Source organism: Daphnia carinata, chromosome 2 (genome assembly GCF_022539665.2).
Source record: "Daphnia carinata strain CSIRO-1 chromosome 2, CSIRO_AGI_Dcar_HiC_V3, whole genome shotgun sequence".
Classification (NCBI taxonomy): domain Eukaryota; kingdom Metazoa; phylum Arthropoda; class Branchiopoda; order Diplostraca; family Daphniidae; genus Daphnia; species Daphnia carinata.
In genome coordinates this window covers 38,432-64,799 of record NC_081332.1, presented here as the reverse complement: position 1 = coordinate 64,799, position 26,368 = coordinate 38,432, and the positions used below count along the sequence as shown (strand labels likewise).

Sequence of the window (26,368 nt, the reverse complement as noted above, 5' to 3'; positions counted from 1 at the left end):
TTGCCGTTTAACCAGGGACTTAACGCCGAAGCCTTTGGCTAAATAAAAATTATATTTTTGAACAACTTATAAACAGTGGTTGACCTACTGATTCTAAATTTTGAGTTGAATCAGATGCGCGGGTTGGGTCGGGTACTCTTCTCAAAGCCAATCAGGGCCAATCCCTGATCCAGAACTATATTCGTATTATTTTTTTTCTATATTAATTTTCCGCATTTAACTGCTAGGGACATGTACAATTTATTACAGTAAATGTGTAAGTTATCGAACTGCTGCTGTTATTGTATTCGTTATTTTTCAGATGGGAGCAAGTTGAAGCCATTTAAATACTCGATATTTTCACGTTGTCTTCTAACTAAATGAAAGAGTGAACATTATTTGAATTGTGACAATATGCAACCGAGTATGGTAGAAAAATTCGCGCGAATCGAAATCCACAGCAGCTATTAGAAATACGGATAGCACCAAGGCACACACAGTATGCATGCATATTACTAACGCATACGAACAGCATACATCTTAATGAAAAATCAAAAATAATGGGCTCTTTGTTCAGGTTTTCTCCTCATGTTTTATTTTTTAATGTGATCTCAATGTTTTATTATTATTATTTTTTTGTGTAGAACAAATGCTCTATGAACTCCTGCTTTCCGAAATCTCAAACTTTCCAGATCTCAAACGTCTTACAACAAAAGTGTTCTGATATTTATTTTAAATCAATTAAGGAATTGGTTTCAAAATCCTAAAATTTGTAAATTATGAGTTTAAGCAAGCTCTAGAATCAAAACAAATAAATACTTGAATACTTGCTTAACCTACCAGTTTTTCTCCTTAGGATCTTTCTGCTTTGGAGCTCCTCTATTCGAATCAAGATTATACTGAAAGCAGCTACTGGTACCCGTTACTAGATGGCAGCTGCAACCCCAGATTATGCTTGATGCCAGCAGGGCCACCTTTGTTCATTTCTGTTTTACCGTGACTCTGAAAAATTCCAAATTTACTTATACAATAAAAATTATCCAGGCTTTTATTTTAAATTTTTAAATTTTTGTTTCTTTTTATAGCTTTGATATTTAAAACGTAGAAAATTTAGTTTACCTTCAAATAAAAACTAGGCTGGCCTGGCCTGTAGCTCTGCACTCCCGCTAGTGAGTATAGGCTTTGTAAACTTCTCGCATTTGTTTCGACTGCTTGGAAAAGGGGGCAGCTGTTTGTGTGTGTTGTGTTTGTTCTGTTGGTGTTGGTGACAGTCTCCTGAAAACATTCGTTATAATGAAACTGGCAAACCTTTCGTATTTGTGCGTGTTATAGTTCACCATAGCACTTAGTTTTTATTCACTGCGGGTGATGTCCCACCATGTGGAATTACGTGTCTGAGAAAACTATCGGAGTGGGTAAGATATGTTGTGTTTAATATTTATTTTGCCAGTGCTTTCTTTACCTAGTTGTTGCATCAACATGGGTTTAAAGTGAAAAATGGTATACTCCTCGGCGAAAAGCTATTTCTCTAGTGCCTAATTAACAAGCTGTCAGTCTGACTGCTTCATCAGGAAAAATGAACAACTGCTCCGTGGCACAGGGATTCCCTTTTCCTTAAGCTTGCCATCCGTCAAACCTGAATTGTGTGCCACAGCATTGCCTGCTGTTTCCCATTCGAGAATTTTCACAACCAGAGAAAATGAGAACAACAGAAGTTGAAAGTTTGATTGGAAAGTTTCGCCAGCCAGTGCTGTTGACCTCAAAGCATAGCATATTACACGCGCGGAAGCTTGGAGGACGCCTCTGACGCACCATCTCCCTACCTACCCTGCCCCCTTTCAATTTCCTACAACGTTGTAATCCCCCGTTTTCCCCTCGTCTTTTTATCCGCTTAATAACCTTAGGCTGTCGCTGTACACATGCAGCGTGTATTCAAAAGGTTTGAAATAGGTAGGCATAAGGGTGTCGATGGCAAACGTGTCTTATAATCCCGTCAAACTCACGTTCCATTCCGCCTTCCTTTTCCTACGCTAGCAGATGAACCGAGGAAGAAAAAAAAAGATCTGCCATTCTATTTTGTTTTAGTTTCTATTTCTTTTTTCTTTTTACGCTACAACACAGATCAATATTCGCACAATCGATTTCTCCCTTTCCCGCTGACTTAAGAAGAAGAGAAAAGAGAAAAAAGATCGTCCCCATTCATTGTGGCAATAAGGAAGTAGTTGTTTGGCTTAGTTTTAGTTTGTGGCATTTGACGGTTGATGTTGGTGGCCCATTCGTTTTTCCTCCCCCCGTTGTGTACAACAGCGTAGACTGGACCCAGCCGTTGGTCACATCTCGTACTGGGTGAAACGCACCCTCCATTCATTCAGACGCGGAGAGAGGGAAAGCGAAGGCAGAGAGGGGACTTCCTGTTGGGTGGGACGTGGGACTGCGATAACAAAGGCATCATCTCTCCCCGAAAACTCTTGAACTTGAATTTTATGAATGAAAACTTTGTTTAAAATATGTTTTTTTGTTTCTTTATTCCAACAGCTATCAGCCACTTAGACGGAGCTTCTATACCTCATGGATTGACCTTGCAACTGGGCGATCTAGTGGAAATCACTCAGATATGCGAAGGTAAGAATGAATTCTCAACTTATCGAATTGTCGCAAGTCTTTTTCTTTACACAATTATATAGTATTGATGGAATCGATAAGAAAGAAAAATTAAAAAATAAATAAATAGAAAGAAAAAAAAGGTCGTAAAACGGAAAGAGATAAACTCTTTCCTCACACACCATCATCGCCTGTGCGCAGAAAAGCACGCACAAACACCCACCCTGTAAGTGGTCGTGGGAATGTCGGTCATGGCTACATCGACATGTGTTGTTGCCCCCTAAAGATAACAGCTGCGAAGAGATTCCTCTTATCTAAAAAGTTCATTGATTTCTTTGATAAACATGTTTCCTGTTTGAACGCTTTTGCTTCTTCTTCCTGCTAGATTGGTATCTGGGCGTGAATCTGCGCACACCTAGCGTGCAGGTAAACAGTATTTCCCATACGCTTTTTGCCGCCAACACGGATTTCGTTTATGATCTTGTTTCTGTCGTTCGTTTACAGGGAATTTTCCCATGCTCCTACGTTCAAGTGCGACCTACATCTGATCAGGAAAGGTACGCAGCTGTTGTTACCAAGTCTACCGTCACCCTTTGCGGGTTTTCTCTTTTTAATCATGAGTTTATTTTTTGTGTTTTTTTAAATTTGATTGGCTTCATGGGATTACGTTTTTTTTTATTTTTGAGGAGGGGGAAGAGTGCTGTGTTGTTGTTTGTTTTCTCCCCAAAAATTCTTACTTAATGCTTTTCTCCGTTCAGGTGTTGGCATTACGACGATCCAGTAGTCGAAGAAGCCACTAACGTGTTGCGAGAATGGGGCGTTATCTGGAACCGATCGTTCGTGGTAAGTGTCATTTAGTTTTATTTTCTACCGTTAGATGGCTTTTGACTGCGCGCGTTAGGACGGAAAACAAGTTGTAATGTCGATAAAGCCCCGTTGAAAACGGTGAATTCCCGCACAATTCAGTTTTTTTGTTTTGTTTTCTTATTTGGATTTTATTTTTATGATTACTTTAGCCTCTCCATGGCGGAATGAATTGTCAAAGTCTAATTGAACCACTCGTTTGTGCATATTTATTGATGGGAATTCGAAAGTTTGCCCCGAAAAAAATTAAAGTTAAAACATGAAATGTTTTGTAGCGTCTTCAGACGGTGGTTGTTGCTACGTTGTGTAACTGTTCCAGACAAAAAAAAAGAAAGAGCGAGAGAGAAGGAGAGGAGGGCGAAGTAGACAGAACCGAAGGAGACAAAGTGAAGCCACCTGATGGCTAGAGCCCGGACCGGATGAGACAAATGACTTGTGTCAACGAGTGGCAGATATCGGAGCGAAAGCTTTACGGCCCGGAGCGAAATAATGCTCTCTTCCCTACTAGTTCTGGAATGTTTTTCGTGTCGTCCGATCCCCATTTTCTTCTATCCTCTTTATATTTCTTGTATGTTTTTGTTTTGTTTTTTTTCTTCTTCTCCTTTGTTATTTTCTTCGAATCAAAAGTTATTTGGAATCAGGCAAACAGGGTCATTTAACAGGCTAGCGCCAGAGTTACTCTCTGGAAACAAAACAAAACTAGTCATTTTGATTTTTTTGTTTTGTTTTGTTTTGTTTTTAGATTTTGGTTTTTGTTGTGTTGTTTCGTTTTTTATTTCTCTCCTGACTGCTCGAAACTTATACGTGTACCCGCTTCGCATAGAGCGAAGAAGAATTGTTAAACAAAAGCCGCCAGCTTTAAGGGGAGAAAATGACATTCCAATTCCTCCTCGTTTTGTTGAGGGGGAATTCTCCTTGCATCAGTCAAAAAAACCAAAAAAAAAAAAAAAAGAGAGACCACGAAAAGAAAAAAAAAGAAAAAAAAATCTGTCTCTTTCAGACAATGAAGAAGAAAGAAACGAGGCCCGCCCGGTGCGATACGGGTAGTCGTTTATTGTGCCATCGTTGCTAGTTCCGTTAGCGCAAGACGCATGCCAACTCAAACTCTCCTTTCTTTATTAGTATTATTATTTTTTTGTACTCAAAACGTCTTTCTTTTTATATCCCATCTGATAGTAAGGCAATTGAATTGTATCATTCCGTCGATAATGATCTCATTTTGAGTGTGCGTCCTAATGAGCCATCCGCTTCTTTTTCTCGCCTTACCTTACGAGACAACAAACTCAACGGACTTGAAAAAGCCGGTTCTTATGCCGGCGCCTTCTTCCCTCGTGACGTTGGTTTTTTTTTTTAAATTAAAAAAATAACACATTTATAAAAATTAAAATAAAATAAGAATAGAATACGGGGAGAGAGAAAAGAGAATCTCGGCGTGACACGCAGATCGAATCCGCGCCCGTTTCTGGAGGTGCTTGTCATGCCACAAGATTCGGCTCTTTTTTCTTTCTTCTTTCTTTCTTTCTCCCCTCACTTAACGAGGCGACGGGTTTAACTTTACAAAGAAAATGGTAAAAGAAGGGAGAAAAAAAAAAGAAAAAAGAGAATAGGACGATTGGAATCTCTTTGATGGGAGCCAATGAGCTGCTGCTCTTGCGACTGAAAGGGCCAAAGAGATGTTGGAAAACGATCGAGGACCAAGAGGAATGACCAAATCGGGTCATCGCGTCTGTGCCCTTGTGACCGTTTGTGCCCCGATGGTTTCACATTAATTTCATTTATTTTTTTAATTTTTTCTTGATTTTATTTGAATTTTTTTTTTTGAGGGGGGAGCTTTCCTCAGTCCGTGTTTTGATTTTCGGGAGGGCGGAAATTTTCGCCGTCGTTTTCATTACACAATGTGGGGGGACGCACGAACGCATCATCTTTCGTTTCGAAGCAGCAGCCACAACAACAACAACAACAACAAGTAGCAGATCGTATATCTTGTGTGTGTGGTGATTGCTTGCGTGCGTGAAGGCCACTGTAAAAAAAAAGCAGCGGCTCGCGCGCACGGGTCTCCCCCATTATTTCCCAAAATACCTGAAAATTGTTTTCTTTTTTCCTTATTTCCGGGCAAAGAGAGAGAGAAAGAAAAAAAAATCAAGAAGCCAAAAGGCTGAAAGGCATGCAGGTGTGTGTGTGTATATTTATATATATATATACCTAGGGAGAGAAAAAGAAAAAAAAAAAAGAAAAAGAGAAGAAGGTCTACCGACAGCCCTCCTTTCGGACTGATGTTTCACAGCAGGATAGCTACCGACACAATCAGCCCCCGGTTGGCCATCGTCCGCTCTCTTATGCTTTGCTCCTGCTGACCAGTTGGTGGAGGGTCAGCGAGAGGCCTTTTCGGGCCGGCTGGCCCCAGCATCAGGAGCTTCTGCTAGTGCGGACGTTATCGATCACGTAGTTGATTTACAACCTGAAAAGAAAGAAAGAAAGAAAGAAAACCTGTATTCCCGTAGTCTTTGTCGTATTTGTTTCACAACAAACTTTTTTTTTTTTTTTTTTTTTTGAGACCTCAAGCCAAATAGAAATAGAGCTGGAAAATGAAGAGAAAAAATGAGAGAGAGACTGAGATGAGAGGGGGGGGGGATGTTTCTCACGCTTTTTTCCACTTCCCCCCTCTAACTCCTGAGTCACACACACACACAGGTAACACAGACAGCGTCTCTGCTATGCCGCCGCCGCCCACTAGGGTCAAGGACTATATCATAACGCTATAGGCCTATAGACTCCCCTCTCTGTTTGGACGACATGTGCATCGTCATCCCCCCTCAACGATTTAGAAAAGAATATATTCTTTTTTATTTTATTCTTTTTTCCTTCTATTAAGTTTGTTTTGTTTTGTTTTTTTCTTCTTCTTCCCCTTATTTTCGGGCAGGATATGGCGGAGGTGGGGGGGGGGTTGATCTTTTCTTTATTCTTGTCCAACATCCGGAGGTTTGTTGCTCAAAGTTATGCGAGTCAATACTTTTGGTGGTAGAGATGGATGTCGTTTGCGAGTCGGTTTCGAAACGCTTTCGATTGGGCGTTTTCATCGCTACGCTAACACATGTTTCCTATAGTAGTTACGGCATAGCATAAACGGGCCACCACGCCCACGAAAATACCTGTTGATGGATTAGTTGCTGTTCTATTTGATTGATTTCAAATGGGGGAAAGTGAAAAGAAAAAAAAACCAAACATGAAAATAACAAATAGTTCACGGGGCATCCGGGACGATATGTTTGAAAGACTCAACCAGGAATCAAATATAGTAGCGTTTTTTGCATCACACAATTCAATTGATGCTGCAATCCGGGAAAAAGGTTTTTTTTTTTTTAAATTCTGTTTCTTTTTCTTGTTTCCTTTCCCTCTCGAGATTTACACGTGATGGATGGAATCGTCTGATAAAATGTTTTTTCTTCGGTCATTGATTGATTCCGCGTTGATCGATCCCGTCCGTATTGTCCAAACCAGGGGGGCTTTTGAGGAAATTCCTTGGCTGAAGATGAACGACGCTCGTTATTATAAATAATTCTTTTCCGTTTGATATCGGCGTTCATCTCGGATGTTTCGGAATGGAAATAGGGAGGTGGGAGAAACACGCCGGCCCCGTCGGTGTCGGGCGAGGGCGTGGGAAAATAAAAATAAAAAAAAAAAAAAACGGGAAGAAGCCCTAGCTGTGTGTAGAGATAGACAGCCTCTTCTTTTCCTATATCTCCTTTGGATTTTCTTATATATTTTTTTTTTTTTTAAAGAGAAAGAGATGAAAGGCGCTCCCATGTTTCTTTTTCTTTTTTCCTCTCTCGTTTTCATTTGCATAATGATCTCGTGTGAGTCTCTTTTTTTTCTTTTCTACATTCTAACGGCGATATTATTTGACTGTTATGCAGAGACGTCAGAGAGAGCAATGCACGATGCTCCGATCGGCCATTCTGGACCTGATGGACTGGCGTCGGCAGCTTATGACCGGCACCTTCACGCTGGATCATCTCAGAGATTTGCGGCTACGCATCACATCCCATATCGACTGGGGCAACAGGTACGTCCACTTCACATTTTTTTATTTCTTTGCTTTTTGCTCGTTTGGATTTTTTTTTTTTTTTTTCAACGACAAGGAAGATGTCGGAGACATTGATGAAACTGTGTGGGTTTTTTCTTTCTTCGAATTGAAGAGTTCCTTATGGGCGTGTGCGCGTTCAGACGTTAGACCCAGTTAAGGGACCGCTTGGGCTGTCAATTATCTTGGCAGTTTTCTTTTGAAAGCCCGTGTACATATTTGATATTTTTTAAAGAAGCCTCAAAAAAAAAAAATGATTGCCAGCCATGGGCTTTTTTTTTTTTTTTTTTTTTTTTGCTGGTACCCACATTCTATCTACTTGTATATATATCAAATGTGATTTGGGTTTGCTCGTCGTGTGCGTACATAGTGATGCAACAAGGACCCGGTTTTCATGCTTCGGCCATCACTTGTAATGGCCATCAAACGTTGGGTCATTTGTCCAACGTCTAAATTCCCCTCCCCCAAAACTTGCTATGTATGTGGGTTTCGCTTGGGCTCTTGCGATGAAAGACAAGAAAACCGGTCTCGTTTTCAACCCCCCCCCCCCCCCCCCCCTCTGAAAGTTTTTTTTTTTTTTTTGGATGAACCGAACTGACGAAACTGGCATTTCAGGGTTTAGAAAAAAACTAAAAAGGTCATCATCCTGAAGCTTTGAACAAGGCAAAATAAAAATAAAAAAAGAAACCCTTGGTAACCGTGTCGAAAAGGTTGACACCTTTCCATTTACGATCGGCTCGTACTGAAGCAGCAACACACAGACACACACACACACACACACACACACACACTGGAAGTCACTTGGATTTTTCTAATCCTTTTGCGGTCGACTTTTTAAAAGGAAATTTTTCAACAGCTAAATTCAATTTTTTTTATTACTTTTTCTTTTTTTGAATTTGTTCATCTCGTTATTTACATCCATCCATTTTCTTTTTTTCTTTTTTTTTTTTGAGAAAACAACCAATACTCTTTCCCGTTGGGTAGCGAATTTTGCAAAGAAATAAAAGAAATTTTATGAGGTGTGTCTTGGTGGCACTGGCTGTTCAAGTACACTTGGGAGGAAAAAAAGGAATTACATCGAATGAAAGTAACAAAAAAAAAAGTACCAAAGTTAAGTGTTAAAGAAAAAAAAACAAAAGTACAAAATAGAAAGTGATTAAAAATAGAAACAAAACAAAGAAAAAAAAAAGGCTACACACACATTTTTTTTTTGACACAACTCGGTGGCGCGCACATCACAGTGAATCTGGCTGGCTCATGTAAATCAAACCAAAACGAAAAAAAAAAAAAAAATCTTTCATAAAACGAGAGCCCCCATGCCCCTTCCCACACATTCACAACACACACACATACACACACAAAAAAGAAAATGATGTGGGGTCTATCTCTTTTTAAAAAAAGAAAAAAAAAAGAAGAAGAAAACGATAAAATCATCGTTCGCCAGGGCTTCCGTACAGGGCGCTTAGAATGGGCGCTGATTCCAGGCCGGCGGACGAATTGATTTTGTTGGGATCGTTGCCGGCCGTGAAGCGATGAGCCAGATCGTCGATGAGACCGTTGAAGAGGAAACCTTCCAAATTCTTGCCGAGCATGTGGATGAGGAAGTAGTCACCGAACGGGACGCGTCGGATGACCGTTTCGGCCGAGTCCATCGACGGCGAAGAGACGCGCCGCATGACGAAGAGGCGCGCGATGGGCGAGACGACGATGACCAGCCGATAGGCGAGCGCCAGGGCTGACAGGACGGACAGCAGAATCAGCCAGAACCAAAGGAAAATGTAGATCTTTTCGTTGAAAATGTTCCATGCCAAAACACAAAGGGCGTCATGTGTTTGGATGCTGCCTGAAGAGCCGTAGCGATGGAACGTACACTTGGTCATACGAGGAAAGACTTCGATGAGGACGTCATCACGATCTTCTTGGTCCATGTTGGAATACTGGATCACTCGGGTGCCGTAGTCGAGGAATGCGCCGTTGAGGAACCGATCGATAAAGAAGATGTTGCCAATGACGTTGACCAAATTGAGGACCTCGCAGCCGATGTAGACGAGAGCCAAACGGCCGCGCGTGTGCAGCGTCTCTTGCAGGTAGTGAGACAGGGCCGAAGAGCGCATCTTGCGGTCCTCGGCCACCCAGCCCAGCAACAGGCCGCGGCTTCCGTCCGTCATGTTGCGCACCGTCCCATCCTCGAACTGCTTCCAAATCCAATGCGGCAGGTAGAAGAGGATGCCCTGGAAGAAGAGGACGAACGGAACCCACTGGTAGTAGCTATGAATCCGCCGTTCGCCCTGTCCCTCGTAGGCCGGGCCGACACCCTGGAAAGCTTGCGGATACTGGACGACTTTACCACCAGGCAATTTCGAGGATCCGGGCAAAGTGAATGTGTGTTGGATCCAGCAGTAGGTGTTGATCACCTCCGGTCGACTAATGGCATCGTCCGTGATGCAGTCAATTGGACTGCCGATGAGGTCGAAGGCAGTGATAATGACGCAAGCGGCAAAGAAGAAAGCGCTGGTGAAACGGTAATGGAGACGGAAGACGGCATTGTCGATATCTGCCTTGTCGTGCAGGAATCGTACGCGAACGAATCCGGCAAAGCTGCCCAGTAATCCAATCAGCGACATTGTCGTCCTGTTGCACTCGATCCCAGCCCTGCAATCCAAAGAAGAAAAAAAACAAGCCATTAACAAAGGGTGAAACACAATCAACTCACTAGTTAACGATTTCGACACGGGTGGGCATGTGCAACAACAGCGAGACACACACTAGCAATCTCTTTTGTTTTCTTTTTGTTATTGTTGTTGAAGGCATCATCTGCAAGTGCACACACACACACACACAGACACACTGGAGGCCAAGAATGCGGCATAGCCGGTTTGCCTTTTGTGTAACGTGGCTGCAGGCTAAGCTGCATACCTGTCCGGGCATGTCTTCTTGAGCCTCTCTTGTGTTAAAAACTTACTCTTTATTTTATTTATTTATTTATTTTCGCTTAAAAAGTTTTTATAGCGTTAGCCGATCGGGAAAAAAAACTTTTAAATGCGTAAGTGTGTGTGTGTGTGACACGACTCGTGGCCTATTCGGCTATCGAGAAAACACTGAAAATCGGTCGTCGTGTTGAACGACAGAAAGAAAAGAGTCGGGACGTGATCGGCATTCGCAGTTGCACGAGGTTTTTTTTTTTTTTTTTTTTTTTGGAATGGTTTTCTCCCTCTGCCATGTTTGGCTTTTTCTTTCGTTTTTCCCTATCGCCATCCTTCGATTTCTCCCCTAAAATATCTCAAATGTTTTCCCAATAGCCTTAAGGATATTTTTTTTTTTTGTAATGCACAAAAAGCTACTTCAGTAGTCGCAGATCAATTGCAGCTTGTTATCGAAAAAACGTAACATCGACGTTGATTCGGCTATTTCTTTCCACACAAAAAAAAATCGACAGGAAAAAAAAAGCTTTTGTTATTTTTCGTCCTGTTTAACAAAGCAAAAGAATGAAAGAAAAGAAAAGAAAAAAAAAAGATTGGGAGGATGAATGACTTGATCATTGGGTTACGCGCCCATAGAGAACACGTTGGGGAGTTATTGCCAGTTGGTCATAACGACTTGGAAGGGAAGAGATCACCTGCCGTGAAAAAGATACGACTAACAAAAGACACCAGGTGTGGTCTTTACGAGCTGAAAGGAAAAACAAAACTATCCCTATAGCACACTGACCAATTTGTTTGTGTACTTTTTTCTTTTTCTTTTCTGTTTTGACTTTCAGCTAGTTTTTTTCTTTGAGCATTCTTTTTTTGTGTGTTACCTAAGCAAATGTAGATGATCCGAGAGAAATAACGAAGAGTTTCTTTGGCCAGTCGAGTTGTGCACACTGGTTGATGAGACACACTGCAAGTCAACAACGGAAAAACAAAACAAACTGCAATTCACTCGAGAACAAAACGCACACAACACAAACACCTGTGGATGGTCGGAGCTCTCGACTCGTAGTGAGAGCCAGCCCTGTCAGCTAGGGCCTTGTTATATAGCCGACCCCCCTGGACACACACCAACCACCGAGACCCAAAAACAGGTTTCCTCTCTTGGAAAATCTCTTTCTTCCACTTGCACCACGTTCACACACACGCACAAAAGAACATGGAGGTGCATTCTGACGTACACACACACACACACACAAATTGCATGTTTATTAGTGTGTGTGTGTGTGTGTGCGTGCCCACCGTTGTTTGATGAGTGTCTTTTTAACTGGTCCATTGAACGGTGGCGTGTGTGTCTCATTTTTGTTTTGTTTTGTTTTTTCTTTTGAAGTGTGTACAAGCGAAACATGCGTATCATTCGCCGACGTTCATTTGTTTCCTTCAACATGCACACACACACACAGACACACACACATAAAATAGATGGCCCAATAGAGAAACGTACACAATTGGGTACTAGACGATATTTATAAATATTTTCGTTGTGGTTGGAGGGGGTTTTGTGAAGTCCGCCGCTGCCCCCCTTGTGAGGTCATGTGATGGATCATCCTTAGTGCCGGTTATACTTTATTTCACATATATATTTTTTTTCTTTTCCCCCTTCGTGTTTTCATTTTTTTTCTAGTGCTCTTTTTTTTTGTTTTGTTTTTTTTGGAATGAAATTTTTTTAGAACAGTTCAGCAAAAGTAAAATGGAAAAAAAGATGGAACAAAAAAAAAGGGGGGGGGGAGAGAATGGGCGTATGGGAGGAGGGGTGATGCAGAGAGAAAATCGAGTTGTCTATCTCATTTGGTATGGCGCTGCTGGTCGACCAAGGCCAAGAAGAGTCAGCCTCATTATTCATCCCGCGGCATGCTCAATGGCCTCTTTTTATTGAGCTTGAAATCTCAATCCGTGTCTGGGAGGCATTTTACCCCCCCCCCCCCTTCTCTTCTTCTCTTTCCCATTGTTGCTTACCAACAGAAAAGAGACTCTCTCCCAATAACGAGGCCTTTTTCTTTTTTTTTTTCTTTTTATTTTTGGTCCAGGTGGGCCGACCAAAATCTTTAATAGAATGCCCCCAATCGCAGCTTGCTACCGTCTTACAAAAAAAAAAAAAAAAAAAAAATAGCCTAAAACAGTAGTCGGAAAGCGTTTTATTTAACAGCCGAAAACAACATTTTTAACAGTTGAGATGAGAATGATCGAGGTAATGGGCCAAATCGTCCAACAAATCACGATACACGGCAACTTGCAAATTTTTGCCCAGCAAGATGAGCAAATAACAATCAGGATAGGGAAGCCGCCGACTCAGGATGACCATCGATTGCTGATCGCACGTGGTCAAACCGACACGTTTCAAAGCAAGATGGCGGACCGCTGGCGAAACCATGACGACCAAACGATAGAGCAGGGCGAACAGGGAAACGATGGCCAGCAAAACCAGCCAGAACCAAGCGAATACGTAAATCTTTTCGTTGATCACGTTGACGGGTAGGACGCAAAGAGCGTCGTGTCGCTGCACGCCTCCCGACGGTCCGTAACTGTGAAACGTGCACTTGGTGACGCGCGGGAAAGTTTCAATCATGTGGTCGCGTCGATCCTCCTGGTCGAGGCTTTGCTGTTGTAACACTTTCCATCCGTAATCGACAAAGTAGCCACCGAGGAACAGGTCGATCAGGTAGACATTACCGATGGCGTTGACCAAGTTAAAGAGCTCGCAAGTGACGTGAGCCACGCCCAAGTGGCCGTGCGTCCCAATCGTTTCGTTCAGGTAATTCGACAGCAGCGGTCGGCTAAACGTGGCGTCTTGACCTTTCAAATCGAATCGGCGGGCGCCTGCCGTCAAGCCACCAACGATGCCATTCTCGAATCGCTTCCAGATCCAGTGCGGCAGGTAGAAGAGCATGCCCTGGAAGAACAGGACGAACGGCACCCATTGGTAGTAGCTGTGAAAACGCTTCTCGTTCGAATCGGGACCGACACCCGGACTAATTTGAAGCTCGTCCAGCGGGACGGTGAACGTGTGCTGGATCCAGCAGTACGTGTTGAGAATCCTGGCGTAGGGAACGCCCTTATCGATCACGCAGTCGATGGGTTTGCCGAAGAAATCGATGGCTGTGGCCAGGAGGCTGGCCGCCAGGAAGAAGACGCACGTGAATCGATAATGGAGTCGGAAAATGGCGTTGTCCACCACCGGTTTGTCTTGCAACAACTTGACTTTCAAGAGGGTGGCAAAAACACTGAAAAGGCGAACCACTGACATGTCACTGAAAATAACCAAAGTTGAAACAAAAACAAAACAAAACAAAAAAAAATCAGACATTTAAAAAACAAGACCTTTTCTTTTTTTTTTTTTTAAATGTCTAAACCGGTTGGTTTCATCGTCAAAAAAATGCCGTGATTGACAAGCGGGAAGAGTCTCATTCGGTTATCTCTCGTTTGTTTCTTTTTTTTTTTTTTTTTTTTTTTTGTTACCTGTTAAATGTTCAGCGTTTGGCCTTTTGGTTGCAAGTTGACACTCGAAGCAGAAATGATCTCGATCGTTCTTGTTGGGGGAAAAAAATGAGACTAAAAGCGACAAGCTTACACATTCCAGACATGTGGAAAACGAAACATTTTCTTTTTCGTTCTTCTTTTTTTTTATTTTTGATTACCTTTCCTCCCCAAAAAAGGTAGAGAACCCCAGGGCTGAGACAAAAAGGGCAGGGAGGGTAAAGAAACAAAAAAGAAAAGAAAAAGATCAATCTGACAAAAAGAAAACAGAAAAGAATCCCCCACTTTGCGTTAAAAGGTCAAACCAAAAAAATTCAAGTGTATTTTTTTGAATCGTAGACAGAAACTTAAAAAAAAAAACAACAATTTCGAACGGTACGCAGATTTCGATCAGAAAACAAAAAAAAAAATAGGAAAAAAAACAGTAAATGACTTAATCAATGGTTTGTGATTTCGTAATGGATGGTTCTTCCATTGGCACGTAGATCGCTTTCGGTTCAGCCCTGAACGAAGCGCGTCTGCCAACCGACGACATCAGCTCGGACAACTTGGACGTCTGGCGTGTGAACGGGACACGTCGTCGTTCGTCCATCTCGTTGGGGTTACTGGTCAGGTGCTTAGCCAGGTCGTCCATCAATCGGTTGAACAGGAAGCCTTCCAGGTTCTTGCCCAACATGTGCAGGAGAAAGTAATCACCGACAGGGACACGCCAGACGACCGACTCTGACGAGGCCTGTCCAAAAAAAAAGAAAAATACGAAACGTTTTGTTTTTAGTTTGTCCCATCATTTGAATTTTTCAGCTATAAAACGAGAAAAAGACTTGTTTCGTGTATTCAGCCCGTCCAAATGAGCTGCCATTTCAATAGACATTTACCTTTGATGGCGATGCCAGGCGACGGATGAGAAAGAGGCGGAACATCGGGGACATAAACATGGCCAATCGGTAGATCAGGGCTAAACCGGTAATCACTGACAAGATAATGAGCCAGAACCAGAGGAAGATGTAGATCTTTTCGTTGGCGATGTTGAGCGGGAGGAGGCAGAGGGCGTCAATCTTCTGGATCGTTCCCGACGAGCCGTACATGTGGAAATTGCATTTGGTCATGCGCGGGAAGACCTCGACCATGGGATCGGCGCGGTCCTCCTGGTCTTCGTTCGACAGCTCAACCACACGCATGCCGTACGTTAAGAAGGCGCCTTTCAGGAACCGATTGATGAAGTAGATGTTGCCCACCACGTTGACGAAGTTGAGCACCTCGCACGTAACGTAGGCGAAGACCAGACTGCGATGATATCGCATCGTTTGCGCCAAGTAGTTGAACAGGGAAGTGCAATGATCGTGGCGTGCGCCATCTTGTCCGATGCTGGCGCCCCGACTGCTGTCGGTCATCTTTCTGACGCGTCCGCCTTCGTTCATTTTCCACAACCAGTGCGGCAGGTAGAAGAGGACGCCCTGCAGGAACAGGACGAACGGCACCCATTGGTAATAACTGTGGTAGAGATGTTCGCTGTCGCCTTTCTCGGGGCCGACTCCCGGATGAGCGAATTCGATTCCAACGCGTTGGCCTTCTCGCTTGGCCAACGTGAACGTGCTGTGCAGCCAGCAGTAGGTGTTGAGCACGTCCGGTCTGGAGAACGGCTCTCCGGTCATGCATTCGATCGGATTGCCGAAGAAATTGAAGGCCGTCGTGAGCACGCAGGCGGCGAAGAAGAAGGCACTCGTGAAACGGTAGTGAAGACGGAACACGGTGTTGTCTATGACGGCCTTGTCGTGCAGGTAACGCACTTTGAAGAAAGCGCCGATACCGGCCAACAGCTTGACCACCGACATGATCGTAAAACTCGCGTGTCTTTGATTCGACTGATCTTTACAAATTTCTAAGACGGAGTTGTTATATCTTTTTGATTGGGGTTAAAAAAAAAAACTAAAAAAAAACCACGGTTCTTTCCTTTTTCTTTCTCTTTGCGTTTGGGTTTCTGCGGCGCAGTTGACGTCACGTCACGTCCTTTTTTTCTTTGTGTATTCCGAGCGGAAGACAACGAGCCAAATTCCTTTTATGGACGTACGAAAGCGGTAGTGGAACGGCCGGAAATGTCACAATGTGTTTGGTTTTTTTTTTTTTTTGTGTGCGTGTCTTAACCAACACATTGCTTCATCATTGACTATCCTTACTCATTTTTCCAGCGTGTTTGTTTTGTTTTTTCCTCCCCCTTTTTTATCAACTTATTTTTTTTTTTATTTTTACCTTTAATTTTTAATTTTTTTGGGGGTTTGGTTATACCCCAGCCTGCCCACCCCCACATTTTCTCCAAGGGAACACAAACAAAAAAAAAATTAATAATAAAACGAAATTCCTGTTTATGAGCTGTGTGTGCATGGGTAAGCAGCTGCCATGTTTCTTTTTTGAAAGATATGGGCGCCGAGATCTCTAGTCGGTGGGTTCTTTTAACCCTGTCGTCCATTTTGTCACGCCGTTACGCAAGTGTCGGATGACGACCGAAGAGATTCGAAACCCGCGATAGCCATCGCAACAGCATATTCTTTTTTTAAATTTATTTTTATTAAGTTAAAAAAAACAAAAAAAAAACGTTTGGTTTAAAAAATGGCGGCAAGTTTTTTTCATTTTTTCGGGTCGTATGTCACGGAATGCGGAGAGCTAAGCCTTCAATCCTCCCCCCTCCTTTCCTCTTTATTTTTTTTTTTTTTTTTGTTAACATTTTATTTTTATTTATTTATCTATTTTTTTTTTATTGTTTAAGAAAAGAAGAAAGTTGACAACCTGGCATCGGGCTACTGCAAACGGTAGTCTCGAACTCTTGATACGAGACACCGTCTTAACGGCTTCTAGATTTTTGTTTTGTTTTATTATTCCATTTTTTTTTTCTTCCAACCTTAATTTTTAAATATGCTAGCGTTTGTCCATACTTTCAGAAAAGAAGGAAACCAGTTGACATTGCTGTTTTTTTTTTCTTTTTTCTCCTCAACATGAAGAATAATTTCAAACCGGTCTTGGCCAACGTGTAAAAAGCGGTCGATGACGGCCACCCTATTTGGCCATTGGGTTTCTCTGTGTGTGTCTGTATTCTTTATCGTCTAGGATACAAGTTCGACCGGTTTTTTTTTTTTTTTTTCCTTAAAGAAGAAGAAGAAAAAAAAAAGAAAAGAGAGAGAGAAGACTTTTTTTTTTTTTTCTTTTCTTTTTATGTATGTCTGGCGCATTTTAAATTGAAATGGGTATAATACTGGATTTAAAGGCACGGTCATAGCAACATGGCCAACACCATTTTTACGGCTCCAGGGGCCCCCATACTGCGCTTGTTAAATTGTAAAAATCTAAAATAAAAATAAAAAATAAAGAACTCGGAGTTTGTCTCCAATGCCATAAAGTCACATTTTGCCCGTCTCATTCTCCGCGTGTCACGTTCGTTCGGAAACACATATTTCCATGCCAATGCCAAGTTGCGTTTTTTTGAGCGAACTCCCCCTTGTCAGAAGATGAAAGAAAGGAAAGGGCGGCATTGAACACATATATTTTCTTTAAATTTCTGTTTAGGAAACTGGGACTGGACTTGGTGCCGCGAATCGACGAACGCATCGTCGGACCCGATACCCTTGGAGTGTATCAACTCTACAACGTCGTACGTTCCAGTTTCTTGATACGTTTCGTTCATCTTGAATTAATAACACTCATTTTAATGCTCACTTTTTTCTTTCGTTATTATTTGCACTAGCATGTGACGAGTGCCGAAAAGAACCGCAGTGCCACGGTAGGCAAAGCTTTCTCAGTTCATTGTTTGTTTATTTTCGTTTACGAAATTAATGTTACATTTTTTTTTTATTTTGCGGGATTAAATTCTAGTGGAATTCCACTCTGCCGGCCAGAGGTGGCAAGAATGCGGAATCGCGTCCGGCCACTCATCACTTGTACCTGTCGATGCGTCACTTTGGCTGCTCGCTCGGCGAAGATGCCGAGGTGTATTTCGTTTTGTACGACATGCAACACTCGCGCTACGTGAGGTGAACCCTTAAAACACAAGTTTTATTTTTGTATTTCTTTCTTTTCGTTTGGGTGTTTTTGGCGTTGGCTTGTAGTTGACAATTGACATTTATTTTCTGTTTTTTTTTGTTGTTTTTTTTTTTTTCGTCTGGCTCGTAGCGAAAAGTTTCTAGTCAAAGTTTTCAAAGAGGGATTCTCCAGCTACATCGGCAAAGCCAACAACAGCGCCACGCTTTTCACGGTACGGCCGCACCTCCCCACTTTCGTCCATCATCCCACTTTGCATTTCGATATCGATAGCTTTAAAAGCTTTTCTTTTTTTTTTTTGGTCTACGCGTCGTGAATTTTTGTTTACAGGAACTGGGCAGCGCCGATTTGAAAAAGGATTTATATCTGGTGGTGCAAGTGGTCCGTCTGGGACGGCTGCTCTACACCGAGTCGTCGAAGAAACCGCTCAATCAGACGTACCGACGTCCTCACGCCGTCGCCGTCCTGTCCCTGGCCGAGTTGCTGGCCGACGCCAACGGCCTTGGCCCTGAAGACGAAGAGGAACGTGAATACCCTCTGAAATTGTATCAAAGCGACGAGAAGGATTACGGCCTATGGCAACACGAATTGATAGCCAAGAAATCGACTAGCAAATTCAGCCTCTTATCCGGACAAGTTTCTCAAGGTGATTGATCAACCATTCGTATTTTTTCCTATTCATTTTCGGGGATTTTTGTTTTCTTTTCTTTTGCTAATCACTTCCTCCTTACTACGTAGGTGTGGTCGTCTCGCTGCGGCTGTTGCGTGGGGAACTGGCCGCCTTGCGACACGAGTACATTCACCTGTTGAAAAATGTCCCATTGACTCAGAAACTTGGCTTTCCCGACGTCATCATGCCTGGTGACGTCAGGTTTGCAATTCGCATTTACTACTTTCACATATGCGCAAATTATTCAAATTTTCTTTTCTTTTTTTTTTTTTTTTTTTTTTTCGCTTTCATGTGCGTGTGTACATTATTTCGTTGTTTGTTTTTTTTATATTCTAAATGGCCGTTCTGTGCTGTTGACAGGAACGATTTGTACTTTGTAATCGAACGGGGCGAGTTCGAACGTGGAGGAAAGACGTCCAGCAAAACGTCGAGGTTACCGTTCAAGTTTTAGACGAGTTTGGCAGGCCCATTCAGGTAAACTTCAGGTTAAATTTAGATTCGTCGAGCAATTTGACAAGTATTGAACATGCAATGGCACGAACTCGAAAAGATTTTTTCCTTTTTCACGTTGAAATGACGTTGATGTGACGCAAGTGCACGACGCTCTCCCGCCCCTTTCCTTTCCTTCCCACGATCGGTGTCACGGTGAAGAGAAGGAGGGGGGGGGAGGGTGAAACCGGGTTTTTTTTTTTTTACGATGCTAATCAATAATGTATTTTTCTTCCTTTTCTTTCGTGTCGTGGAGCGAAATGCATGAATAATCCATGCGTGCATATTAACCGGTCCAGACCGGCGCTCGTTGTCACAATGCATGTTTTTTTTTTTTTTTTTTTTTGTTAAAGAATGGCCTTGATTATCCTCCGTGCCATCTTTTCTTGTTAGTTACATTCATCACCCTTGTTAGCTATATCGAAACAATGGAGAAAAAAAAAAAAAAATCTATCAAACTCTAAGAAACAACAGCTGATCAAATCGAATTGATATCCCCCCCCCCCTTCCTCATCATCCATTTGAATATTGTCCTTTGTTTTTGTTTTGTTTTTGTTTTTCTCGTAGAACTGCTTGTACGGAGCGTCGAACGCGGAAGGAGTAACGCAACACCAATCAGTGGTTCTCTACCACATGAACGGACCGGTTTGGTACGAAATGATCAAAGTGTCATTGCCCATCGAAAAGTATTACGGTGCCCATTTACGCCTTGAATATCGGCATTGCAGCAGTGAGTCATTGTTGTCCTCCATTTTGAATCGATGTTCATTGATTATTTTCCCGTTTTCAGCCAAAGATAAAACGGAGAAAAGGCTAATCGGCTTCTCGTTCATCCCGCTGATGGACCGCGATGGAACCGTCTTACCGGACGGACAGCATCAACTGTTGGTTTATAAAGTGGAGGACTGTGCCCGCTTGAAAGATCCGTCCGTCTCCTATCTGCAGTTGCCCTACTCGACGAAGCAGGTCCAATCGGCGGCCGTTCAGGCCACTGCGTCCATCGCCTCATCGTCTCCATCCTGTGCGTCGTTTCAGCGCAACAGCCGTGAGTCAGTCACGGTGGCTTTCTACCTTTGTTCCACGAAACTCACTCAGAACGGTATGAAATCCATTTTTGGGCGTATAACGAAGGACGGCCCGACTTAATGATCTTTGACGCGTTTTATAATTTTTCTTTTTTTTTTTTTTTTCCAGCCAATTTGCTGTCGCTGCTCAAGTGGAAGTCTCATCCGGAACGGATTACCGACACGCTCAACCTGGTCATGCGTTTGCGAGGGGAGGAGTTGGTTAAGTTCCTCCAAGACGTGCTGGATTCGCTTTTCGTCATGTTCTCCGATTCTGAAGGAAACGCAACGCCCCATTCCGGATTGGTCTTTGAAGTTTTGGTAATCTAAACGCCGATGTTTTTCTTATCCATTTTAAACATTGCAACTCTTTAAATTTATTTTTTTTATTTTTAGGTGAATATTTTGAGTTTGCTGGACGATAGTAAATTCCAGCATTTCAAGTCGGTCGTGGACGCCTACATAACCGATCATTTTTCGGCTGCTTTGGCTTACAAGTAGATTCATATTCTGAATGAAAAAGCCAACCGATTGGCTAATTCAATGATGTAATTTTTTTTAAATGCTCAAGGGGACTGCTGAGTTGTGTCCAGCAGTGTACAGATCGTGTTCATACGAGCAGTGATTGCAAGCACGAACCTATCCAACAGTGTTTCCGAGCTTTTGAAATTCTCTTCAAACTGGTTATCCAATCACGGCGGCTCTACGCCAGGGCCATCTTGGAAAACCACGAAGGAGACGATTTCCGCCAATTTCTCCAGTCCCTCTTTGCCACTTTCAATAAAGTCGCTTCGCTCTACAACGATGCGCTTGTCAACACCCAAGTACGCGCGCCATTTCGCCTTTCACTTTGAAATCATTTCGATAACATTTAAAATTTTGATTTAAAAAAAAAAAGGTCGTCTTGCTGCGCAATATTTACACGGTGGTGGAACAGCTGAGCCGAATTCTGAGTCAAGCGGAGGCAGCCAAATTATTATCTTCGCTGATCGACAGCCTGCCGAAAGAACCGCATCCGTTGATAGCCACGGCCAGAATGGAGCTCGTACTCACCACCGTCAGAGGGCCGCTGTTCACGGAATCATCGGCCGCTCGTGCCATTTTGCTGCCCACCGTCTGCCGCCAGCTGCGGCTTCACTTATCGCAGCCGTTGGTCACGTCGTTTTGCACGGAAACGCTGGGCCACATGATGAATTTCTATCGCAACATGAGCATGGCCGACGACACGACAGAGGACAACGTCTGGTACCGCGATGTGGAAACGATCGCGTTGGCCACGCTGGGCGTTCTCATCCAAGCCGTGCAATTAGCTCAGAAAACGGATTCCAACGTGGTAATGGTTTTCTTTAAACGATTCGGAAAAATTGGCTTTCTTTTTTTTTTCCTCACGGTGGTTTATTTTTAAACTTTGAATCATTTTGCCAGGGTCCACTGGTCGCGTGCTTGCTCAGCGTGTTAGAACTGCTTGATCAGGGACATTACGATCGGCTGTGGTCTGAATTATCGGAGCGCAAGCCACTCAAGGATTTTCTGTTGCAACTGTTCGCCGTGCTGCGGACGCTGGCCCGTCAGGGAGAGCACGTCTTCCCACTGGAGTGGTCCACCATGCACTGTGTTGTCAACCGCGTCATGTTGGCTGCCCTGGACCATATGACGCAACCGCTTGTAGCCTACTTTCTCGACTCTGGATGGTTTGATAGTCAGGTAAACATCACGCGAATTTTTTTTTAATGCTATAATTTTTCGTTTGAATGCGTTTTAAATGGGAGGTTCAATTTCGTGCAGTTGTGGAGCAATTATTTCGACCTGGCCGTCTCGTTCTTGACGCAGCCCAACTTGCAGCTGGAGAAACGCACAGCTGGACAACGGTTGAAAATGGTCCGAGCTCAGGGCGGTGATATGCGAGTTCAAATGGGTTTCCAAATCCTTGTAGGAAACACACGTCTTCTCAATCTTGTAAGGTTCGAAAGTGTGTTAATGTTTTTGTTTTGCTTCGCCACCCCCCCCCCCCCCCCATGTAGACCATGTGGAATGCCATCGGTGATTACAAGATCCATTTTATACCGTCGATGGTGGGTCCCTTTCTGCAAGTTACCCTGGTACCCGAACCGACTTTACGTCGGGCTACGTTGCCCATTTTCTTCGACATGCTCGACTGCGAGCATCGACACCGCGGCAATTTCAAACAGGTGATTGTCGCAATGATAAATGCCATCTGATTTTGTGTGTGTGTTTAAAATTCATTTCTAATGTGGAAAAAAGGTGGAATCGGAGTTGATTGATAAACTGGACGTCCTGGTGGGAGAGAATAAGGGCGATGATAATTATAAGGAACTTTTCAATACCATGTAAGTATCTTTTTTTTTTAAATATATTTTCTTTTTCGCTGGGCTGGCCGATTCCCAATTAGCCGTTTCGTGTGATTTGAACTTTTTCTATCTTTTTTCTTTAATGCTTCGTAACAAAATTAAAGGGAAATGTTGAGCTCGATGTAAGTATGGGCGCAATTCAAACAGTTTTGCGTACACAACCCCAATGGCACTGACGTTCACGTCGTATAATTTTTTAATTGATTTGACCAAAAATCAGACTGCTGGAAAAGGTGAAATCGTGCGACGTGACGTGGCAGAAACACGGCAAGGCGTTCATCGGTTCCATTACGCGGCTTCTGGAACGACTGCTGGACTATCGCAACGTCATGGAAGGAGAAGAGAATCGAGACAAGCGAATGAGCTGCACCTTTAATCTATTGGCAAGATGATCAGTCATAACAAAAACGATTCTCTTCTTGTTTGTCGCTCACTGTTGCCATTTTTCTATTATTTAGAATTTCTACAAAGACGAAGTGGATCGCCGTGACATGTACTTACGTTACATTTACAAACTGCACGACCTCCACTTATCGGCGGACAACTACACGGAAGCGGCCCTCACGCTCCAGTTGCACGCCGGCCAAATGGGCTGGTCCAGTCAAACGATGCTGGCCGACGGTCATCACTCATCGCAAATGGAATGGCAACGCAAAGAGTAAAAAACCTTTTTCAATTGGATCCCTCCCTTCCCCACCCCAACCAAAGGACATTAATTTATTCCTTTTTTTTTTTTTTTTTTTTTACCGTTTCGTTCCAGGCAACTTTACATGAAGAGCATCGCGTACTTTGACCGTGGCAAGTGCTGGGAAAAGGGCATTCCGTTGTGCAAAGAGCTGGCCGATTTTTACGAGACGCGCCTATACGACTATGGCAAACTGTCTCATGTACTGCGCATGCAAGCTGCATTCTACGACCATATCCTGACCCAGTTGCGGCCCGAACCCGAATACTTTCGCGTTGGTTTCTATGGCCAGGGTTTTCCGCTGTTCTTGCGCAATCGGCTGTTCATCTACCGCGGTTTGGAGTACGAGCGGATCGGCGCGTTCACGCAGAGGCTCCAGACCGAGTTCCCCACTGCCCACATTTTGACGAAGAACACGCCACCGGGTGACGCCATCCTGACGTCGGAGGGCCAGCACATCCAGATCTGCAACGTGAAACCCGTGGCCGAGGATCACCCCGTCTTCGACGCCGGACTCGTCGGCTTTCACGAGAAGATACGCAGCTATTACCGCGTCAACGACGTCCGTCGTTTTCAATTGGACCGGCCCGTCCATAAAGGACCGGTCGATCGAGACAACGAGTTCAAGAGCCTTTGGATTGAACGCACTTGGCTCGTTAGCGAGCATCCGTAAGTCCATTTTAATTTTGGTTTGATTTGTTCACAACTTCATTTCAAACTCCTTTGTTTCATTAAATTTTTTTTTTTTTTTTTAAATTGTTTGTTTTAGGTTGCCGGGCATTTTGCGGTGGTTCCAGGTGATTGAACGTCATGTCGAAGAGATTGCCCCAGTTCAATATGCTTGCGAAACAGTCTTATCGGTAAATCGGGAACTGCAGCAGCTGGCCTCGCTGCATGCTGCCGAGCCGCGCCGTAACATCAACCCTTTCAGTATGCGACTCCAGGGCGTTATTGACGCCTGCGTCATGGGTGGAATAGCAAAATATCAAGAAGCTTTTTTCAATTCGGATTTCTTGGCCAGCCATCCGACCCACCTGGAACACGTCCTGCAGTTGCGCCAGTGCATCGTCGAACAGGTGCGCATCCTCGAAGCGGGTCTCACTTTGCACGGCAAGCTGGCACCGCCGGAAGTGCAGCCACTGCACAAGAGGCTGGTCGATTGTTTAGCTCAAATGAAACAGCGTTTGAAAGAGTGGGGATTCCCTTCCCCGGACACGGGCGCAGCCCGTTACGCCAATAGTCAAACGACGACGCCTTTGGGCCATCATCACCGACGTGCCGACAGCGACGCCGGGATCGAGTACAGCCCGGCCAAGTTGAACAACAGCAACGCGTTGCTCAATACGTCGCTACCGACGGCTTCGGACCGCGTGAAAGCGCAGCGATCTTTGATGGCCGGCGGCCCGCCCAGCAATCGTTCATCGAGTTCCAGCAGCAGTTTGTACGGCCACCTGACCGTCGGCGAAGTGGGCAGCGAGGACGAGGAAGATCTGTACTGCAAGCCGTCGGAAATCCTGGAGAAACTACAAGCGGCCAATACGGCCGGCTCTGTGCCAATTCAACCCGTTCATTCAACGAATTCGACGACACCGAGGTCAGCCGGAGGCAGCGCTGCAACTTTGAGCCGGGCCAAATCTCCGCGCTGGGCCAATGAGTACATTTTCTTCAGTCCAGCTTCTCTGCGCGATTCCGGTTTCGGTACGGATCGCGATTCGTTGGGCTCGAATAACCCGGTCACGACGCCGACGATAACTAGGACTCCGTTGAGCAGCAAACTTCCTCCGACCAGCCTCACTCAGCAATCGCGCCACACGCATTCTTCGCCGAACGTGCACGACACCGTCGATGCGACGTTGAGCCGAACTCCGCCCCGTCAGATCGCCCCGCCGCTGCCTCCCCGATCGTCGAAGTCGTCGTTCGACGAGTCGTTTGTTGGCGGCGATTGTGCGTCTCCGCCTCCCATCCACCCGAAGCGAGTGCCAAAAAAAGGTCAGCCAGCCATCATCCCGTCGTCGCTTGTTATGTCCCCGGAAGCGTTGGAATGCGGTACGATGCGGCATCATCGGCCACCTCCCGCCCCGCCTCTGCCGCCTAAATCGGGGTACACCGCGCCTCCGATGTCACCGACACCGGGAACGTTAGGCCTCCCTCCCGTGACGGGCCCTCCTCCGGTACCGCCTCACGGTCGTCCAGCGATAAACAACAGCACGTCATTTTCAAATCCACTGGATCTCGGCAGCGGAAGTGGCAGTTTGGTCGACGAAGTTTGTAGTTTATTGGCTGCTTCCGGCTGCCAGATGATGTCCAATGGCAATAACAAAAGCCCTAGTCCTCCCGCATCAACCCCGCCCCCTCTCCCAGTCCTTCCACCTCCTGATGAATCACTCTATTCTGTAGAAACAGCCTAAAACTTGTAAGCAGGCCGGGATGAGTCGGTACACACCTTATCGTGGTGTTTAACAAAGGACAGGATCTGCCGTATTTCCTAGCCCCCCCCCCCTCCCCGACGTCTATCCAAAGAAGAAATCCCCTGCGTTGTTTAGGTCTTTATGTTTACCTTTAGGTTATTAGCATTATTTTTCAAAATGACTATACTCATATCAAAATATTCCTTGACGTTCCGTATCGGACTTTGCGTCCTGTTTAGGCTCCAACGTATGTAGTGCTGTGTCTAATTATTATGCCCCATCGAGTATTATTAAGGAAGAATGTAAGTTCCTGTCCTTGTGTGTTTGACATATCACAATGTCTGAGTGTAGTCTTCCATTTCTATATATTCTCGGCAGTTGTTTGAACATCTAGACGAAATCAACGACTGAAGAGTTTCCTCAAATAGCATTTGCATATTTTTCTTGTATTGTAGCGAGTTGAATTTCGACAAATCTGCATGAACGATAGACGCCAAATCGGATATTTCGTGCAGGTCAAGGTTGAAATCCATTTGTGTCGCGGCTTGAGATCCAGTCGCGACTCACGTGTCCCAAACAGCTTATTATCGGAAAGATTTTATGTAGATGTGCATTTAGAAATGTAGGCTAAAAATAAACGATGACAACAAACCTTGAACTTCTGCGAGATTTGGCAACATCGCCTATGA

General features: G+C 44.1%; 4 protein-coding genes across 4 annotated transcripts; 1 reads left to right on the top strand and 3 right to left on the bottom strand.

The window, feature by feature from the left end:
* The first annotated feature begins 1,169 nt into the window (after positions 1-1,169).
* On the top strand, positions 1,170-26,360 carry LOC130687834 (dedicator of cytokinesis protein 3-like). Its single transcript, XM_057510990.2, is given in 29 exon segments — positions 1,170-1,394; positions 2,515-2,601; positions 2,966-3,006; positions 3,085-3,137; positions 3,339-3,423; positions 7,359-7,507; positions 17,524-17,608; positions 17,702-17,737; positions 17,830-17,987; positions 18,127-18,208; positions 18,325-18,640; positions 18,733-18,865; positions 19,025-19,083; positions 19,086-19,138; positions 19,721-19,883; positions 19,944-20,252; positions 20,348-20,538; positions 20,614-20,714; positions 20,789-21,041; positions 21,116-21,550; positions 21,643-21,921; positions 22,003-22,146; positions 22,239-22,406; positions 22,480-22,565; positions 22,691-22,708; positions 22,807-22,969; positions 23,045-23,244; positions 23,347-23,940; positions 24,041-26,360. Coding segments are annotated over 29 exon segments (6,117 nt in total). The 5' UTR covers positions 1,170-1,357; the 3' UTR covers positions 25,680-26,360.
* LOC130687831 (innexin inx3-like) lies at positions 8,384-11,509 on the bottom strand. The gene is made up of 2 exons (XM_057510987.2): positions 11,322-11,509; positions 8,384-10,177 (listed from the first exon to the last, which is right to left on the bottom strand). The coding sequence occupies exon 2, from the start codon at positions 10,147-10,149 to the stop codon at positions 8,956-8,958; it is 1,194 nt and encodes a 397-aa protein (XP_057366970.1). The 5' UTR covers positions 10,150-10,177; positions 11,322-11,509; the 3' UTR covers positions 8,384-8,955.
* On the bottom strand, positions 12,623-14,069 carry LOC130687832 (innexin inx3-like). Its single transcript, XM_057510988.2, has 2 exons — positions 13,951-14,069; positions 12,623-13,742 (listed from the first exon to the last, which is right to left on the bottom strand). The coding sequence occupies exon 2, from the start codon at positions 13,736-13,738 to the stop codon at positions 12,656-12,658; it is 1,083 nt and encodes a 360-aa protein (XP_057366971.1). The 5' UTR covers positions 13,739-13,742; positions 13,951-14,069; the 3' UTR covers positions 12,623-12,655.
* On the bottom strand, positions 14,377-15,825 carry LOC130687830 (innexin inx2-like). Its single transcript, XM_057510985.2, has 2 exons — positions 14,844-15,825; positions 14,377-14,701 (listed from the first exon to the last, which is right to left on the bottom strand). Exons 1-2 carry the CDS (start codon positions 15,798-15,800, stop codon positions 14,402-14,404), a joined length of 1,257 nt encoding a protein of 418 aa, XP_057366968.1. The 5' UTR covers positions 15,801-15,825; the 3' UTR covers positions 14,377-14,401.
* Positions 26,361-26,368: the final 8 nt, after the last annotated feature.

What these genes read in the sequence shown, in the direction of transcription:
- LOC130687831 (XM_057510987.2), bottom strand. Translation starts at nt 10,149, where the DNA reads ATGTCGCTGATTGGATTACTGGGCAGCTTTGCCGGATTCGTTCGCGTA.
- LOC130687832 (XM_057510988.2), bottom strand. Translation starts at nt 13,738, where the DNA reads ATGTCAGTGGTTCGCCTTTTCAGTGTTTTTGCCACCCTCTTGAAAGTC.
- LOC130687830 (XM_057510985.2), bottom strand. Translation starts at nt 15,800, where the DNA reads ATGTCGGTGGTCAAGCTGTTGGCCGGTATCGGCGCTTTCTTCAAAGTG. An exon ending in GCCTGGCATCGCCATCAAAG is followed by an intron (nt 14,702 to 14,843) that starts GTAAATGTCTAT and finishes TTTTTTGGACAG; the next exon opens with GCCTCGTCAGAGTCGGTCGT.